The sequence below is a fragment of the Carassius carassius genome, chromosome 11 (assembly GCF_963082965.1).
Source record: "Carassius carassius chromosome 11, fCarCar2.1, whole genome shotgun sequence".
Lineage (NCBI taxonomy): Eukaryota > Metazoa > Chordata > Actinopteri > Cypriniformes > Cyprinidae > Carassius > Carassius carassius.
In genome coordinates, this window is record NC_081765.1 from 32530810 (window position 1) to 32550322 (window position 19513).

At 36.3% G+C, this 19513-nt stretch overlaps 1 protein-coding gene across 1 annotated transcript; it reads left to right on the top strand.

The window, feature by feature from the left end:
* The first annotated feature begins 5941 nt into the window (after nt 1-5941).
* cd302 (CD302 molecule) lies at nt 5942-18500 on the top strand. Its single transcript, XM_059561294.1, has 6 exons — nt 5942-6101; nt 7289-7414; nt 7515-7625; nt 15048-15230; nt 17807-17830; nt 18027-18500. The coding sequence occupies exons 1-6, from the start codon at nt 6014-6016 to the stop codon at nt 18227-18229; spliced, it is 735 nt and encodes a 244-aa protein (XP_059417277.1). The 5' UTR covers nt 5942-6013; the 3' UTR covers nt 18230-18500.
* Nucleotides 18501-19513: the final 1013 nt, after the last annotated feature.

Consider the following 19513-nt stretch of genomic DNA (forward strand, 5'->3'; position numbering starts at 1 on the left):
ATTATTATGTGGAATGGGTCTACAGCAAAGTGTCTTAAGTGATTCTCTGTATGTTTTTCTCATGCATGCATTATTTCATGTTTAAACAGCATTTACATATATAGGTTGAGTTGAAGGTGATGGTCCATCATCCAGGAATATATATATATATATATATATATATATATATATATATATATATATATATATATATATATTTCTCGAAATTGATTCTGAATAATTCAGATTGTTTTCATTTATTTATTTCAAAATGTTTTGTGTTATGTTGTCCATTGTTGATAGTTTTCATACTTAAGATGTGAAAGGAACATTTTTAAGGGCTCAACAAAACAGCTTTTATGATGAAGAAGCCACTTTAGTTTTTGATTCTGAATATATTATTCAGGTGTTTTGTTATTTATTTCAGAAATCCTTGTGATATACAATATTCAGTTTGTGCTGGTCAGACTTCATCAAAATAGTGTTTAAAAATTAGCTACTTTCTGTTTTACTTTGTGTTTGTATATAGACCATAACGCATAAAAGCGCATTAATAGGAATATTAAAGAAGGTTCTTTTAAAAAGTAGCTAAAAAGTTACTTTTAACAGGAATGCATTGCTTTTTGGTGTAAGTAATCAACAAAGTAATTGAGTTAATTTTTGAATTAAGTAACTAGTAACTGTAACTAGTTACTATTTCTTGTCATAACGTTCACCTTGGAGATTGAAAATGTTTCTTTTTTGCGACCCCAGGAGCCCAGATTCAGACCCAGAACAATAAAACCCACAGAAGAGGTGGGAGTTCAAAGGAGGAATATTTATATTATCAAACTGCAGGGAGAGGAAGAATAGATATAAGTCATGATCTGCAAGATTAACCACAATCTGATGTGATCCGACCCCCTCAGAGAAAACCAGTGTTGAGCTGCATGCTGCAAGAGCTTTAGAAGCACAGCAGCTGTGGTCAAAGAGTCCTCGTGTGTTCTGATTGGTGGTTGATGATGATGATGAGTGGATAAAGACTAGAGCAATCAAATAGGGAGAGAGTGATCTGCTCACCTGGGTATATTCGTGGATGTTTCGACGTGGAAAGCAGATCGGAATGTAAATATTGATATTTTATTTGTTAACAACATACTTTTCGTACCTTAATTTCAGTAAATGTTATGAAATTAGGGAACTAAGCCAATAGTAGCGTTGGTGGTGTCATTTGATTTGGATGGGAACTTCGGATTTGGAGTTCAGAGCGGGTTCGCGGATCATTTGAATCAGTTTGAGAGCTCGGAGCAGGTTCGCGAATCATTTGAGTCAGTTCTGGAGTTCGGAGCATGAATCATTTGAGTCAGTTTGGCAGTTCAGAGCGTGAATCATTTGAGTCAGTTCGGGAGCTCGGAGCAGGATTGCAAATCATTTGAGTCAGTTTGGCGATCGCTAATCATTTGAGTCAGTTAGGGAGTTCGGAGCGGGATCGCGAATCATTTGAGTCAGTTTGTCCAGTGTTGGGCAGTAATGGGTAATTAGTAACGTGTTACTGCAGTTACTTTTGACAGTAACTAATACTGTAACACATTACTTTTTAAATAAATTAACTCTGTTACCGTTACCATATGGTGCATTGTCCATTACTTTTTAAAAAACTAATTAATTTTGACTGAAGTGCAGCCTAACCTGTTTGCAGCAGCGACGCATTGTAGGATTGGTGGATGCCAACCACTGTAAACACGAAGACGCACTGTGGGCGTGTTTCCGTTTATTCAAGTATGTGCGGCAGTCATGGCGAGTCAAGGCGGGAGCAACACGAGTTTCTCAAAGTGGAAATATGCTCATTATTTCACTTTAGTTGAGCATAAAGACAAAAACCTTTTACTCAAATGTAAGCTGTGTCTTTCTGGTTCGAATGTCCTATCCTAGCCCACGAATTTCCAATCTGTGTGCTCAGATTTTGTAAACCATACCCTCGATTTTTGAATCTGTACCCACGAATTCATAATCTGCGCGCACCCTTTCGCAATCCTTTCCCTCGGATTTGTAAACTGTAGCCTACTCACGGATTCATGCAGCAAGCTCCTACGTGTTAACAGCAGTGTTGGGGAGTAACTAGTTACATGTAACGGCGTTACGTAATTTAATTACAAAATAAATGTAACAGTAATCAGTTACAGTTACTAAGAAAAAATGAGTAATTAAATTACAGTTACTTATGAAAATTGTAACGATTACAAAGAGGATTACATTTGAATATTTACACACATCCACATACAGCTTATACTTTCCCAAATTTCACTAAGACATATGGCCCATAATCTCCGAGACACGGAAAACACATTCGTAGAATCCAGTCATAAAAATGGAATTCAGCCTATAATGACGCAATATGCCACATTTTGGACGAATAAATCAAAAGTAGGTCAGTACACTTGAATCAAAACCCGATATGGACTGATGTCTGTGAATATTAAGCCGCAAAAAGACTGAATATGAATCCTGCACGTTCTGCGTGTCTGTGGAAATCAGGCGCTGACTGGACATTGGGAGAACCGGGACTTTTCCCGGTGGCCTGGCAGACGATTTGGCCCTCTACTTTAATATTGTTATTGTATAATTGCAGGCCGAATATACTAAAGCGATTATTTCCGAATCCGCCATTCGATAATTAAATCTCTAATAAATCATGAATCAGTTAGTCGTGACTGGCAATGGTTGGGCTCGCGCGCTCTCCGCGCCTTTGCCGAACGGTTTGGATCAGACTCCGAGTAATCAATGCGAGAGAGAGAGACCGGAGAGAACTGTGTAAGCGCACAGCTGGAGCAGAGAAGCGACACTTGTGTTCAGGGTTTCAGGTGCAGGTCAGTTTCATCTGTAAATATGCTAATGTAGTTTTGTCTTTGTTTACTTAGTCAAGCAGCAGCAGCACATTGCTCACACTCACTCAAAATATTGTATACACGACGTCATTATTATCTATTGTAATGTTACAGTAGTAAGTTAGCAGACAAATCATCATATTTGATCATAGGTTTAGGGGGAGCTAGTGCATACAAAAACACAACCCCTAGGAAAATTAATATAGCCTATGGTATGGCACTAACCGTGGTTTAATTATGGAATTTGTAGTAAAAATAAATACAAGTGGTAATTCATTTGCCAAAAAAACAAAATTGCACTTACAAAACATGGTAAAAGTCAAATAAAAATCTTCAGTATTAAAGTCATGAGAGAGATGGGTGGATAATGGAAGTGAAGGTGCAGTTCAGGAGAGAACTCTTAATTACGTTGCAAGTCCCCCAACCTAAGGAGTTAAATCTTTTTCATGTCAGGTCCAAAAAAAAATAGGGTTGTCCATGTTTCAGAATGTGTTGTGGGTGTATGAGTGGGAGATTTCCCATCCTATTTTTTTCCCAGTCCGCCCCTCATGGAAATTAATCTCTAGAACTGCTCTGAGTCACTTCATGAGCATTTTTTACTTATTTTGAGAAACTATCATCATATCATATACAAAGAGACAGCAGTGTTTCAAAAAGACACCAATGTTTCAGGAGTTTAGTAGACAAAATAGTACACATGCTTATTAGATAACCGTATTTGAGTTGATGTATATGCTTTTATTTTTTTATTAACTATTTTTCCCCAAACCATTGTTAGATGCAGTTAGATGCCTGTAGTTATGCAAAGAGTTGGTTTCAAAAACAGTATCTATAAACTATTTCTTTTGATTTTAAATCTGCTTTGAACTTCAGATCAATCTCTAAGTAAAGTCTGATTGTGTGGTGGATGTGTTCAAATGTGATCATCTTAATTCAGGTGATGAAGTATGGTGAAAGTCTGACAGTATTGAGCACTACTGTAAGGTTAAACCTGCATGGTGTAAAATGGTTGAAGATGATTAACAGTTGCAAATTAACATTCATTAGAAATTTATAAAAGTAATCAAAATGTACTCAAAAGTAATTAGTTACATTACTTTATTAAAGTAATTAAAAAAGTTACACTACTATTACATTTTAGATAGGGTAACTTGTAATCTGTAACCTATTACATTTCCAAAGTAACCTTCCCAACACTGGTTAACAGACAGTTTTAATGAATATTATTATGTGGAATGGGTCTACAGCAAGTGTCTTAAATGATTCTCTGTATGTTTTTCTCATGGTGTTGGTGTTGGCGCAGTGGATACAGCATTTTTAAGAGCTCAACACAACAGCTTTTATGATGCAGAAGCCACTTTAGTTTTTGATTCTGAATATATTATTCAGGTGTTTTGTTATTTATTTCAGAAATCCTTGTGATATACAATATTCAGTTTGTGCTGGTCTGACTTAATCAAAATAGTGTTTAAAAATTACTTTCTGTTTTACTTTGTGTTTGTATATAGACCATAACGCATAAAAGTGCATTAATGGGAGCATTAAAGAAAGTTCTTTAAAAAAGTCACTAAAAAGTTACTTTCAACAGTAATGCATTACTTTTTTGTGTAAGTAATCAACAAAGTAATTGAGTTACTTTTTGAATTAAGTAACTAGTAACTGTAACTAGTTACTATTTGTTAGTAACTAGCACAACACTGGATCTGAGGTGTTTTACACAAGGTCTATTCCTCCAAAACCTTTCTTTAAAAAGACGTGAAGAAGAGGCTCTCAGCACAAAGTTCTTGTTGAGCTGGCAATGATTACACATTTATTTTATTCCTGATATTATTCTTAAAAAGTCTGGTGAGTGCAACATTATTTAAGTTTGTGTTAACATTTCTGACTGTTTATTTTTGCACTATGTGTCTCAGATTTTAAAAATAATATTTATAATATTTTCATGACTGCCTCAAATTAAAGCTTGTCCCTAAACTTGCATTGGTTTTTCTGCATTTTTAAACCTATCAAAGTACTTAAAAAATTATGAGCAAACAAACATTAGGAGTCTCATCTCTCTCTGACTCTGAGGTCAGTCCGGTTGTTTTATCCATGTCTGCTCGAGTGTAATAATGACCGCATCAGATTACTGTTGCAGACACAGGTCAGCGCTCACGTCTACACATTCCTGTGGGATTTAACAGCTGGATTTAACTCTTTAAACTAGTTAAGAGTGCCAAAAGAACATTTAAAAGGCCATCAGTCATCTCTCTGTGCTTTAATAAACAGAAATAAAACTTAATAATGTACAGTCTCAGATTACAAATGCAGAATGTAACAGCCAATGACAAGCAAGGGTCATCACAGAGGTCATCCTAAACCAGTTTAAACCAGATCAGACTAGCACACCAGTTTAGGCTGGTTTCAATAAAAAAATAATAATAAACCAATTACAGAAATTCTAATGGTTTCCACTACAAATACCATTACAAACGTTATAAACCATTAACATTTTTAAATGGTTTCCTGTGGTGTGTTTTTGACATATTCCATTAGGATTCAGTGGTTTTAACAACTCACCAATAGAAGGCGACCGATTACCAGTAGAGACCAATAGGCAACATGCAGTTTCCATTAAGACCAGTATAATTCCCATCATAACCAGTAAAACCATTACAAATTCTGTAATGGATATATATTAAACTTTATTTCCAGACCCAGAGGGATCCATAATACAATACAAAACACATACATAGTAATACACACACACAGAAAAAAAATAAAAATAATAATAAATATACAAGAAGTAAAATAGACCTTCCACAGACATACAGGATACTATTTTTTTCAGCATTATTGATAATTTCATACAGTTTTTTTCAATACTCATGTAATGAGTGAGATATTATAAAAATACCTTATTATTTATTTATGTATTTATTTAGCCATTCGGTTTCTAATAACTATGTTTCTACTTTACAATTTTCTCTCTTTTTTTACGTTAGACTTTTTTTATATTGTCTATTTCTGTTGCGTTGGAAGTGTCGCCGCCAAATTGTAGCAATCGTGAAAATAAAACTTTATTGTTGACACTGTGTGTGTGTGTGTGTGTGTGTGTGTGTGTGTGTGTGTGTGTGTGTGACGCGTTCCGCGCGCACCCGTGAAGGATATCTCTCCGCTGTGCTGAAAACATGGACTCCAGTTCTCGTCGTTTCTCGCTGTTTGACATCGTTTTTCTCATTCTAACGTGTCATTTTGTGCAAGGAGAGGACACTGCTGGTGAGTGGTTTGCTTTAGCGTGTGTTTGATCTGCGTTTAACGCGAAGCTCGTGACTGTTTGGTTTTTTTCTGGCGACGCAAACAACTGTGAAGTTCAGCGCGCACACGAGTCTGTCATACATTTACATACACAAACTGTGTGCTGCCATATGACTTTTGCGCTATATTACACGTCTTATGAAGCCATACGATAACTTCAGACGTTAATGAACAGTGTTGGGGAAGTTACTTTGTTACTTTTTATGGAAAGTGATACATTATGTTACTATTGCGCTACTTTTTCTCCTCTGGGCCGGGCTTGCTTGTTTGATTTTTTAAAATATAAAAAGTTACATTTTTGGCAAATGTAAAAGCCCTTTCAAACCAAAAGTGATATGAATAAGCATCATGATGAAGGAAATGTAAATTCACTTCTGTAGGGTTAGGATGGAGTAGAAAGTTCAACATTTCAGCAATAAAAGAAAAAAAAAAGAAAGAACACAAATATTATGTTTATCTAAAGTCATTTTTGCTTATTAGTATGGCTGAATTAGATAATCGAAGGTCAGCAGCAAAGACACTGGTTAGTAAAATGAGAGTAAAAATACATAAAGGGTATTTGTGTTAAACATTTACTTATTGCAGCAGGTTTGCTTCATATTCTGAGTTTGCATTGAATCTGTTTTTGTGCAACATGAGGACAGATGAGTCAGTCAGTTCATGGGAAAACAAAGTTACTGGCATTACTTATTTGAAAAAGTAACTCCGATATTTCCTTTTAAATTAGAAATGAATGCATTACTTTACTGATTACTTAGAAAAAAAAGTAATCTGATTACATAACTCCTGTTTACTTGTAATGTGTGACCCCCAACACTGTTTATGACATTATCCAAACAAACATCATTAGTTCTTGCATTTCTTGTTACCAAATGTTATTCAGACCTATTACCTGGCGCTATATTTGATTTGAGAGAAATGAAAGCTATTTTTGTTGTTTCAGAAATAGTGCAAACCAATGACATTTCTCTGTGGGCAGGACTGTTTAGCAAGACTTGCAAGAAATCTAAATCTAAATGTCACTAAAATGTGAGTCTGTCACTTGATGGCTGGTTAGAAGAAAACCTCCAAGTAGCATGAAAGAGAGAGCTTTTACCACTTGTTGCCTTGAGACTCTTGTTGAGATGTTAAAAGTTCTCTCCGTGCAGAATGTCCTGCAGATGGACGCATGTGGTTGCCTTTCGGCCTCAGCTGCTATCACTTCGTCCATGGAGAAGAGGACATCGCCAAAAGCTACTACCTTCAAGATGCGAAAGACATGTGCAGAGGATATGGTGGTTACTTTTTTACAATTTCCAAACTGTAACACACTGAACTAGTTTTTATGCACTCACTGTATGGTGGAGTTTAACCTTCCCTATATTACATTGTTAGATCTCGTGACAGTAAAAAGTGCTGAGGAGAATGACTTCATCATTAAGTACACCCCTTCTGTATGGAAAGGCAAAATGAGCATCTGGCTTGGGATGTACTACGACAGCGATGGTAAGTTTGATCTTCACCTGAAAACATTTTGTAGATCTTTAAACTTTAGAATTTAACATATTTGCTTTTCTTACTGTTTCATGCATCATCGGTGCAGATTTTAAAAATATATTTTTTGTAACCTTTCAGCAAAATGTATAGTACTACCTTGCTCTAGCTCTGAAAGAGCTTTCCTTTTTGGCTGACATGTCAATGTCAATGTCACCTTTATTTATATAGCGCTTTAAACAAAATACATTGCGTCGAAGCAACTGAACAACATTCATTAGGAAAACAGTGTCAATAATGCAAAAATGAGAGTTAAAGGCAGTTCATCATTGGATTCAGTTATGTCATCTCTGTTCAGTTAAATAGTGTCTGTGCATTTATTTGCAATCAAGTCAACGATATCGCTGTAGATGAAGTGTCCCCAACTAAGCAAGCCAGAGGCGACAGCGGCAAGGAACCGAAACTCCATCGGTGACAGAATGGAGAAAAAAACCTTGGGAGAAACCAGGCTCAGTTGGGGGGCCAGTTCTCCTCTGACCAGACGAAACCAGTAGTTCAATTCCAGGCTGCAGCAAAGTCAGATTGTGCAGAAGAATCATCTGTTTCCTGTGGTCTTGTCCTGGTGCTCCTCTGAGACAAGGTCTTTACAGGGGATCTGTATCTGGGGCTCTAGTTGTCCTGGTCTCCGCTGTCTTTCAGGGATGTAGAGGTCCTTTCTAGGTGCTGATCCACCATCTGGTCTGGATACGTACTGGATCCGGGTGACTGCAGTGACCCTCTGATCTGGACACAGACTGGATCTGGTGGCCACGGTGACCTCGGAACAAGAGAGAAACAGACAAATATTAGCGTAGATGCCATTCTTCTAATGATGTAGCAAGTACATAGGGTGTTATGGGAAGTGTTTCCGGTTCCGGTTTACCTAATTAATGCAGCCTAAAAATCCTTTAACGGATTTGGATAATAAAAGCATATTAGTATGTTATGTGTATGCCAGGCTAAAGAGATGGGTCTTTAATCTAGATTTAAACTGCAAGAGTGTGTCTGCCTCCCGAACAATGTTAGGTAGGTTATTCCAGAGTTTGGGCGCCAAATAGGAAAAGGATCTGCCGCCTGCAGTTGATTTTGATATTCTAGGTATTATCAAATTGCCTGAGTTTTGAGAACGTAGCGGACGTAGAGGATTATAATGTAAAAGGAGCTCATTCAAATACTGAGGTGCTAAACCATTCAGGGCTTTATAAGTAATAAGCAATATTTTAAAATCTATGCGATGCTTGATAGGGAGCCAGTGCAGTGTTGACAGGACCGGGCTAATACGGTCATACTTCCTGGTTCTAGTAAGAACTCTTGCTGCTGCATTTTGGACTAGCTGTAGTTTGTTTACTAAGCGTGCAGAACAACCACCCAATAAAGCATTACAATAATCTAATCTTGAGGTCATAAATGCATGGATTAACATTTCTGCATTTGACATTGAGAGCATAGGCCGTAATTTAGATATATTTTTGAGATGGAAAAATGCAGTTTTACAAATGCTAGAAACGTGGCTTTCTAAGGAAAGATTGCGATCAGGTAGCACACCTAGGTTCCTAACTGATGATGAAGAATTGACAGAGCAACCATCAAGTCTTAGACAGTGTTCCAGGTTATTACAAGCAGAGTTTTTAGGTCCTATAATTAACACCTCTGTTTTTTCAGAATTTAGCAGTAAGAAATTACTCGTCATCCAGTTTTTTATATCGACTATGCAATCCATTAGTTTTTCAAATTGGTGTGTTTCACCGGGCTGCGAAGAAATATAGAGCTGAGTATCATCAGCATAACAGTGAAAGCTAACACCATGTTTCCTGATGATATCTCCCAAGGGTAACATATAAAGCGTGAAGAGTAGCGGCCCTAGTACTGAGCCTTGAGGTACTCCATACTGCACTTGTGATCGATAGGATACATCTTCATTCACTGCTACGAACTGATGGCGGTCATATAAGTACGATTTAAACCATGCTAATGCACTTCCACTGATGCCAACAAAGTATTCAAGTCTATGCAAAAGAATGTTGTGGTCAATTGTGTCAAACGCAGCACTAAGATCCAATAAAACTAATAGAGAGATACACCCACGATCAGATGATAAGAGCAGATCATTTGTAACTCTAAGAAGAGCAGTCTCAGTACTATGATACGGTCTAAATCCTGACTGGAAATCCTCACATATACCATTTTTCTCTAAGAAGGAATATAATTGTGTGGATACCACCTTTTCTAGTATCTTGGACAGAAAAGGGAGATTCGAGATTGGTCTATAATTAACTAGTTCTTTGGGGTCAAGTTGTGGTTTTTTGATGAGAGGCTTAATAACAGCCAGTTTGAAGGTTTTGGGGACATGTCCTAATGACAATGAGGAATTAATAATAGTCAGAAGAGGATCTATGACTTCTGGAAGCACCTCTTTCAGGAGCTTAGATGGTATAGGGTCTAACATACATGTTGGTTTAGATGATTTAACAAGTTTATACAATTCTTCCTCTCCTATGGTAGAGAATGAGTGGAACTGTTCCTCAGGGGGTCTATAGTGCACGGTCTGATGTGATACTGTAGCTGACGGCTGAATGGTTGCAATTTTATCTCTAATAGTATCGATTTTAGAAGTAAAGTAGTTCATAAAGTCATTACTGCTGTGGTGTTGGGAAATGTCAACACTTGTTGAGGCTTTATTTTTCGTTAATTTAGCCACTGTATTGAATAAATACCTGGGGTTATGTTTGTTTTCTTCTAAAAGAGAAGAAAAGTAATCGGATCTAGCAGTTTTTAATGCTTTTCTGTAGGATATGTTACTTTCCCGCCAAGCAATACGAAATACCTCTAGTTTTGTTTTTCTCCAGCTGCGCTCCATTTTTCGGGCTGCTCTCTTTAGGGTGCGAGTATGCTCATTATACCATGGTGTCAAACTGTTTTCCTTAACCTTCCTTAAGCGTAAAGGAGCAACTTTATTTAAAGTGCTAGAAAAGAGAGAGTCCATAGTTTCTGTTACATCATCAAGTTGTTCTGAGGTTTTGGATATGCTAAGGAATTTGGATACATCAGGAAGATAACTTAAAAAGCAGTCTTTTGTGTTAGAAGTGATGGTTCTTCCATACTTGTAACAAGAAGTAGAATTTACAATTTTGGCTATATGAATTTTGCAAAGAACTAAATAATGATCTGAGATATCATCACTTGGCTGAATAATTTCAACACCATCAACATCAATTCCATGTGACAGTATTAAATCTAGAGTATGATTTCGACAATGAGTAGGTCCTGAAACATGTTGTCTAACACCAATAGAGTTCAGAATGTCTATAAATGCTGATCCCAATGCATCGTTTTCATTATCAACATGGATATTAAAATCACCAACTATTAAAACTTTATCTGCAGCCAGAACTAACTCGGATGTAAAATCACCAAACTCTTTAATAAAGTCTGTATGGTGCCCTGGTGGCCTGTATAAAGTAGCCAGTACAAACATAACAGGGGATTTATCATTAACATTTGTTTCTTTGGATAATGTTATATGAAGTACCATTACTTCAAACGAGTTATACTTGAAGCCTGCCCTCTGAGAAATCCTGAAAACGTTGTTATAAATTGAAGCAACACCTCCACCTTTGCCTTTTAGACGTGGCTCATGTTTATAACAGTAATCTTGGGGGGTGGACTCATTTAAAATAATGTAATCATCAGGTTTTAGCCAGGTTTCTGTCAAACAGAGTACATCTATATTATGATCAGTGATCATATTATTTACAAAAAGTGTTTTCGTAGAAAGGGATCTGATATTCAATAAGCCAAGCTTTATCATTTGTTTATCCATATTGCTTCTGTTTTTTATTTGTTGAACCTCAATTAAATTGTTAATCTTAACTTGGTTTGGACGTTTTTTGTATTTTCTAGTTCGGGGAACAGACACAGTCTCTATAGTGTGATATCTAGGTGAAAAAGTCTCTATGTGCTGAGAATTAACTGACCTCTGTGACGGGAGGCAGCTAGCAGACGGTCGGTTTAGCCAGTCTGTCTGCTTCCTGACCTGGGCCCCAGTTAGTCAAGTATAAACACTAAGACTATTTGCCATATTTCTAGAGAGAAGAGTGGCGCCACCCCAGGAGGGATGAAGACCATCTCTTTTAAACAGGTCAGGTCTGCCCCAAAAGCTCGTCCAATTGTCTATGAAACCTATGTTATTCTGTGGGCACCACTTAGACATCCAGCCATTGAGTGATGACAATCTGCTATGCATCTCATCACCACGGTAAGCAGGGAGGGGACCAGAGCATATTACAGTGTCTGACATCGTGCTTGCAAGTTCACACACCTCTTTAATGTTATTTTTAGTGATCTCCGACTGGCGAAGTCGAACATCATTAGCGCCGGCATGAATAACAATCTTACTGTATTAACGTTTAGCATTAGCCAGCACTTTTAAATTTGCCAAGATGTCAGGCGCTCTGGCTCCCAGTAAACATTTGACTATGGTGGCTGGTGTCTCTATATTCACGTTCCGTACAATAGAATCACCAATAACTAGAGCACTTTCATCAGGTTTCTCAGTGGGTGCATCACTGAGTGGGGAGAACCTGTTTAATGTTTTGATCGGAACAGAAGAGCGGTGTTTTGACCCACGACTACGCTGCCTCACTGTCACCCAGTTGCCCTGCTGCTGGGGCTCTGTTTCCGGAGCCGAACAATGTACAGGAATCCCTGAGCTAGACGCATCCAAAGCCGTATCTAGAGCCCTAACATTCTTACTGTCCTCAATTGAAGTTTGGATGTGTGTCTCTAATTCTGAAATCTTCTCTGTCAGCCTAACTATTTCCCTGCATTTATCACATGTGAATCCCTCATCAGCGACAGAGATAGATAAACTGTACATGTGGCAAGAGGTGCAAGAAACAATGATAGGAGAAGCCATTACTCACCGTGCTTGATGAAAACTCTTACTGCGGTTGTTTGATGAACTTGTGAAAAACTGGAGCGAGGGAGAGGAGAAAAGAAAACAGCGATAGGTTCGAATGAAAACGCTAATGACAAGCTAACGAGTGCTAACGCTTTGCAGGTGTACTGCACTCACGTAAATAAAATAAAAGTGAACGATCAAAGTTAATCTGATAAGATTGATCGATAATATCAGAAATATGGTGTGAATTAAGTTATATTTTACCACTTTAAAAAACAGAGAGTGATAGTAAGATAAAGATTCTAGAGAAAAATAAAAAAATAAAAACAGCTACACGGAGCTACAATTTGCTACAGAAGGCCAACAGGAAGTAGAGAAAACACTGTTCCCATCACATCACAAATTCCATTTAGTTTAACCCCCCCCCCCCTTTCATTCTGGAAAGTAACACCCACTTTTCAGGAGCCAATCAGTTTCCTGAAAAAATTCAAGTCCCGCCTTAGATTCTTATTAAATATGTTTTCAGTCAGAGATGCATCAGATTACAGAATTGGTATGGGTTGTGAATATAATTATTATAATTATTTTTTTTAACCAAGCAAGTAACATTTTTAATTATATATATATATATATATATATATATATATATATATATATATATATATATATAATTATTAGGAATTATGAGTAAATTTCAGAATTAAAAAAAAGTTTTTCTAAAGAATTAAATCAAATTTTACATAGAAATGTTTGCATTTTTTGTCTACAATATCACTTTTTTTGTTCTTTGCCATGTAAATCAAATTTAATTAAACATTCAAGGATTTTTAACTATGTAATTCATTGTGCAAGTTCTGTTTTATAAAGTAAAATACAACTTTTGCATTGAATCAAATAGTAAATTGTTCTAAAAATAAGATTTGTTGCTCCTTTATGGACTAAAAAATCAAAAGCTCTGTCGTACATGTTTAGGCAGATTATTGCACGCGGTCCAGTTTCTCTACACTGGAATGCAGCTGAACTCGACTGATCTGTTCAAACCAGAGGCCTTGGCAAAGAGTTGTTTACCAGACTGTTGCCTAGTCAGTGCTTTTAGTCGAGACCGTTAAAGGAGAAGTGCTTTGGAAAATCTTGACCAGTTCTGTTATTTTTGAGCACGTGTGGTGTTGCTGACGCTTTGTATGACTTCTAATTGAGTGAATCATACGCTTCAACTTTGCTTTAACTTTTAAAGGGTTAGTTTATGCTAAAATAAATATTTTGGCACCGGTTTCTCACACTCATGTTATTCTGAGCTGTTCTTTTGTAAGTGAAGCACAAAATGAAATTTAAGGCAGAATGTTCAAAGCTGTTTTATGTTTATTCTCCATTCAAATGGTGCTGTTTGAAATGCTGTGCAGGTTTGACAACATTAACAAGTTTAAATAGTGAGTAAATGATGACAGTGTCTTTGAACTGGCCCTTTAAAGTTGCTCTGTATCTTTAAGATTTATTGGTAGTCCATACATAATGTAGATGTAAACACCCATCAGCTTTCCAAGCAGTCTTCCTTTATTTTCACACGTGTGGTCTCACAACACAAAGGAAATCCTGTTATTTTAGGAGCTGATCAGGGGGTTTGTGGATTCAAAGAATAAATCATCCATTCCACACCCAGAGCCCAGAATCTTCAGAGTGAAAACTATAGAAGCATATTCCTGTCGCTACATGTTTGCTGCAGACTGTTTATGCTTCATGATGAAAGACTTCACTTCGTTATTGAACAGTGAACCAGAGGAAAAAGTGAATTTTGATCATGTGTTCATGACTCACTAAGAATGTGACACAGATTCAGCCCAGTGCTGCATTATATTTCATTCATCAGGTGTTTGCATGTGCTTTTATAGTAATGTTGTTCAGATCAGGTTTTGTTGCAATTGCAAAAATAAGTTGTGAAACAAAAATAGGGCGAAACAATTCACTTTATGTCATTGTTTAAAAAGTGTGTCTCTGAAAATGTATTGTTTTGATAATTATAATTTTTATATTTTTATATATATATTTCAGTTATATATTTTTTATAGAATATCATATTTGAAAAAATATATACATAATATATTAAATTATATTTTTATTTAATTATGATTATATTTGGAAAGAAAAAGTAATAAAAAAATAAATTTTTTCATTGAGTTTTAAATTAAGAATTGGGAGGAGCTAAGCCTGTCAATCATAACGCCTCTCAATGAATATATAAACACCTGCTTACATCACATTCTTTTAATTTATTACTAACTTCCATATTAAGCTGTCCGAATGGGCTTTATGTGATTATACCTTCATTATATATGTGCAGGTGAACTTGTGAAACATGTTTCATGGTGGAAATGATTGCAAGGAAAGTACAACTCTGAACCGATCTTTATTGTAGAGTGCATCATTTGTTTTCACAGAGAATTTCTGTGCAATATTTCTCATAACAAGCACATCTCTGTGTGTGTGTGTGATTCTTGCAGAAGATGTCTTCAGGTGGCATGATGATAACAGTGTGTTGAGCTACAGTAACTGGGAGGACGGCGGCTCTGATGACACTGATCTGGTGCTCTTGGACACGTGTGTCGTTCTTCACTCCGAGACGGGGAAGTGGGAAAACGTCAGCTGCACGACAGAGCCTGAGAACGGAGTAGTGTGTAAGACAAGTAAGTGCACACTTCAGTCTTATTTTGATATGACTGACCAATCATAACACTGAATCTGCCATTTCCAAGGTTGAGATAAGATGCCTTTAGATGTTCAAGTGGATTTTGTGGTGTAACTAGTAAAGAGGATCTGTCACGACGTATTAAAGAGCCACATAATGGTATTTATTGTTTGAATTTCTTGTTTGATACCAAAGGTAACCTGTGCTGTTGTCTCTCAGTTTCCTCTTTGCTCTGCGGTGTATGTTGTGTGCAGTGAGAGCCCCGTGGCTTGTTGGACATAGCAACAGTAACTAATAGGGGAGTGTCTTTGCGAAGGGTTAATTGAGACGCTACTATAGTTTTTCATTATTTGTGTGTTTTCCATTTTTATCATAACTTTTGTTAAAGTTTTAGTAATTTTGTTGTGTAGTTATTTACAATTCTTTTTTACTGTTTCTATAGTTTTATTCATTTTTATTTAAATTGTATTTATTTTAGCCGATTTTATCGTTAAATCTATATATTTTTTTTTTTTTCAGTAAACATTTATTTTATTTTATTTTTAAGTAAAAAACTATAATAAATGTTTTTTTTCCCCCAGTTTTAGTTAACTATTATAGGAGCCATTTTCGAAGCCACTATTGTAGGAGGCATTTTTTCATGTTTTATTTCAAGCCACTAGAGGTCGCACATTTTTCAAACTTTTTGACTTTAAGTTGTAAGTGCATGATTGTCCATTTTTACGATCTTGGTTCTGATGCGTCGTTATGGACACTGTTATTTCTTTATGGTTTGTTGCTGTTTGAAATTTTGAATCAAGAAGGAGACAATAAATCAATTGGAATAACCAAGTTTTTTTTTTTTTTTTTTTTTTTTAAGTATGGACATTGTGTTTTCGGGAAGTCGTGGCCTAATGGTTAGAGAGTCGGACTCCCAATTGAAAGGTTGTGAGTTCGAGTCCCGGACCAGCAGGAATTGTGGGTGGGGGGAGTGCATGTACAGTTCTCTCTCCACCTTCAATACCACGACTTAGGTGCCCTTGAGCAAGGCATCGAACCCCCAACTGCTCCCTGGGCGCTGCAGCATAAATGGCTGCCCACTGCTCCGGGTGTGTGCTCACAGTGTGTGTGTGTGTGTGTGTGTTCACTGCTCTGTGTGTGTGCATTTCGGATGGGTTAAATGCAGAGCACAAATTCTGAGTATGGGTCACCATACTTGGCTGAATGTCATGTCACTTTCACTTTCATTTTTACTTTTATTATCAATCTATTCAAGTACAAACAACCCCGCAGGACCAAGATCATAAAATGGACAAGCATGCACCTACAGCTATAATAATAATTCTAGTTCTATGGCCACTAGGGCTGGGACAACGCGTCGAGGTCATCGATGACGTCGACGCAAAAAATACGTCGACGCAAAATATGCGCATCGATTCGTCGACCTGTTTTTATTTCTCTAAAAAACGTTTGCAAAACGTTTACCTTATGTGCGCTGAATATACGCGATGGCCGGATCAACATTCTGTCCAACGTTATATAACCAATCCAGGGGTTTTTCTGCATTGATCTTTTTTTTTGGCGGCTGTCAAAGCCTTATTTGATCGGTGAGTGACGGTGACAGAGCGCGTACGAGAGAGAGCCCCGGCTGCGCGCGCACTCACAGTCTTCAAACAACACAAGCGCTTCTTGCTCTCTCCTCCTCTTTTTTATTGAATGCTAGACATCAAGTTGTTATTTTCATCTGAAAGAAGAACTTTTATTCAGTAAGCTAGGCCCTATGTGTTCAGTAAGCTTGTTTCAGTAAGCTATGTGTTTTCAAGGTTTTATTGAATGCTATCTCTATACAAGTGCAAAGGAATGCATTCTTAGACAGTCTTTTATTTTGTAATTTTAAGAGCAATAAACATATATTGCAATGTTAAGGAATTCATGTTTTTTTCATTCAGATATGTAAATCAACATGTATAAATTGTTAGTAGTCAATTAATGGGGAGTTAATCGAAATCGAATCGCCCTGAAAAATTAATCGTTAGATTAATCGATGCATCGGAAAAATAATCGCTAGATTAATCGTTTAAAAAATAATCGTTTATCCCAGCCCTAATGGCCACCAGTTATAAATGAATGGCTTTCAATGGAGAAAGGTGCTTTTTGCTTATTTTTGTTTATTTGAAGTATTGAGCTGGTTTCAATGGAGGGCCAGTTTACTCAATTAAATCATTATTAAATAGTTAAAACAAACATTTAAAAATGTATTGATTATTAAATGATTATATCAATTAGCAAATGTCTTTTGTATTTTTATTTTTGCGTTGTTGTTTTTTTTAGATTTAAGCACAAGCTCCTGACATTTCATTTTGGTTAACATCAATTTTCTAGTTCTTACACGTTCACATATTTATTGAATTATTTATTTTTGAGTAATTGGGCCATCCACAGGCTTCAGGTGCAGTGAATGATGTAACATCATAAATTTGCTAAAATAATATTGTGGAAAGAACATATTAGTGCATATTTTTGGTGCTTTGGTATGCTTTGCCCGTAAAGATTTAAAAGTGTGATTTGACTTTCAATCATTTTTATGTTTTTCAGAGGCAGTCTGGAAACGTCCACCTAGTAAGCATGATCTTATTTTGCTGTTAATGTAATCTTGCTATACTGTAATATATGTATATTAAGTGAGTTTAAAAGACCTTATGTCCATGACTGTGTTTGTTTGAAGCCGTCAGGTTCATTGTAAATCCATGAAACCATCAGAAAGCATCTTGTGTTTGTGTTGGTGATCATATTTCTGTCTCCTCCTGATCTGTAGAGGGCAGTCCTCTTCTGTCAGCTCTGGTCATCATGAGCGTGGTGCTGATTGTGCTCATTTCTGCCGTGGTTTGGTTCATTCACCAAAGAAACGACTCGGGTTCATCCGTCCTCAACCTGATCGAGTACCACCCGCCCTTCAGATCCCCGTCCTCCGATCAGGCCTGTTTGATCGAAGCTGAAGAAATCGAGGCGGTGCCTTAGTGTTTTCATCCGTGCCCGGGTGAGAATAAACAGCAGGGGTTTATGGGAGATTGTGAACTCTTTCCTTTTCACTGGTTCCTCCGCGGCGGTCCACGCAGAACAAAACGAGGCCGCCGTGACTCAAATGATCTGTTTCTCTGGGGTGGAATGGAGGACTGTGTGGGAAAATACGGTCTGTCTGAATGCCATGTGTGAAATAAACCTAAAACAGTTGCTGGGATTTTATTACGCAGGAAAATTAAGCACATTGATCTTTCCTTCTCCTCTATATATATATATAGAGATGTAGATGTTGCATGATGAAAATGGATAAAAAATGTAATGTAAAAAATAGAATTGTATAAAATTTATGTAAAATTTATATATAATCTGAAAAAATAAGATATTAATATTATTAAATATTTATGTTCTTGTATGCGTTTTCATCACCCTCATCTTAAACCAAGCCTGATAAAATGTATTCTGAATAAAATCTATATTTTATTATATATTTATTATTGTTGTGTTATTATTATTATTATTAAATAATAATAACATTACATATATATTGCCCGCATCTTCTCTGTTATTTTTTTCCTGAAGATTAATTTATAATTAATTGAATCTGAGTTGATTGCAGCTCCTTTCCATAAAATTATATTTCATAGAGACCACTAAAAAGGCCATATATAATGCCATATATTTTGTGCACTATAATTTCGAAACTAAATTACTGAAATTTAAGTCATAAATCAGTTCAATTTAGTCCTCATCGCAGCTCCTAAAGCTTTGGATTATTTGTTAATGTTGTAGGTGCCAAAGTTGTCTGTTTCTTTGTTTTTTACGTTTTGTCAGATTTCTTCCTTTGGAGTAGGACCAGTATTTATTTCCTGGCTTTCTTGGATGAAAAGGTTACAAATATGTGTTTGTCACTGTATATGCACCTCAATTTTGTCAATACAAAAAATTAATGATTGCAAATCACAATTATTATATATATATATTTTTGTTTTGTGATGTTATTGTTGTTTTTAATTTTTGGATTTGCCACTAACAGTCTTGTGTGTCTTTATTGTTATGAATGAATCCAATTGTGAAAACATTGATTAAGGCTTTATTTATCCATGCATGAACAACAAGCCATTTCTCAAAGAGAAACTAATGAAGTCTTGTTTTTTTATAATGAATAAAGATGTGCCAAACATTACAGTTTTTTGTTTTTTAGTGTCTGATATGAAACCAATAACAACCAAAACCCCATAAAAAAACATCATGCATGCACAAATGCATACATGATCCTATTAA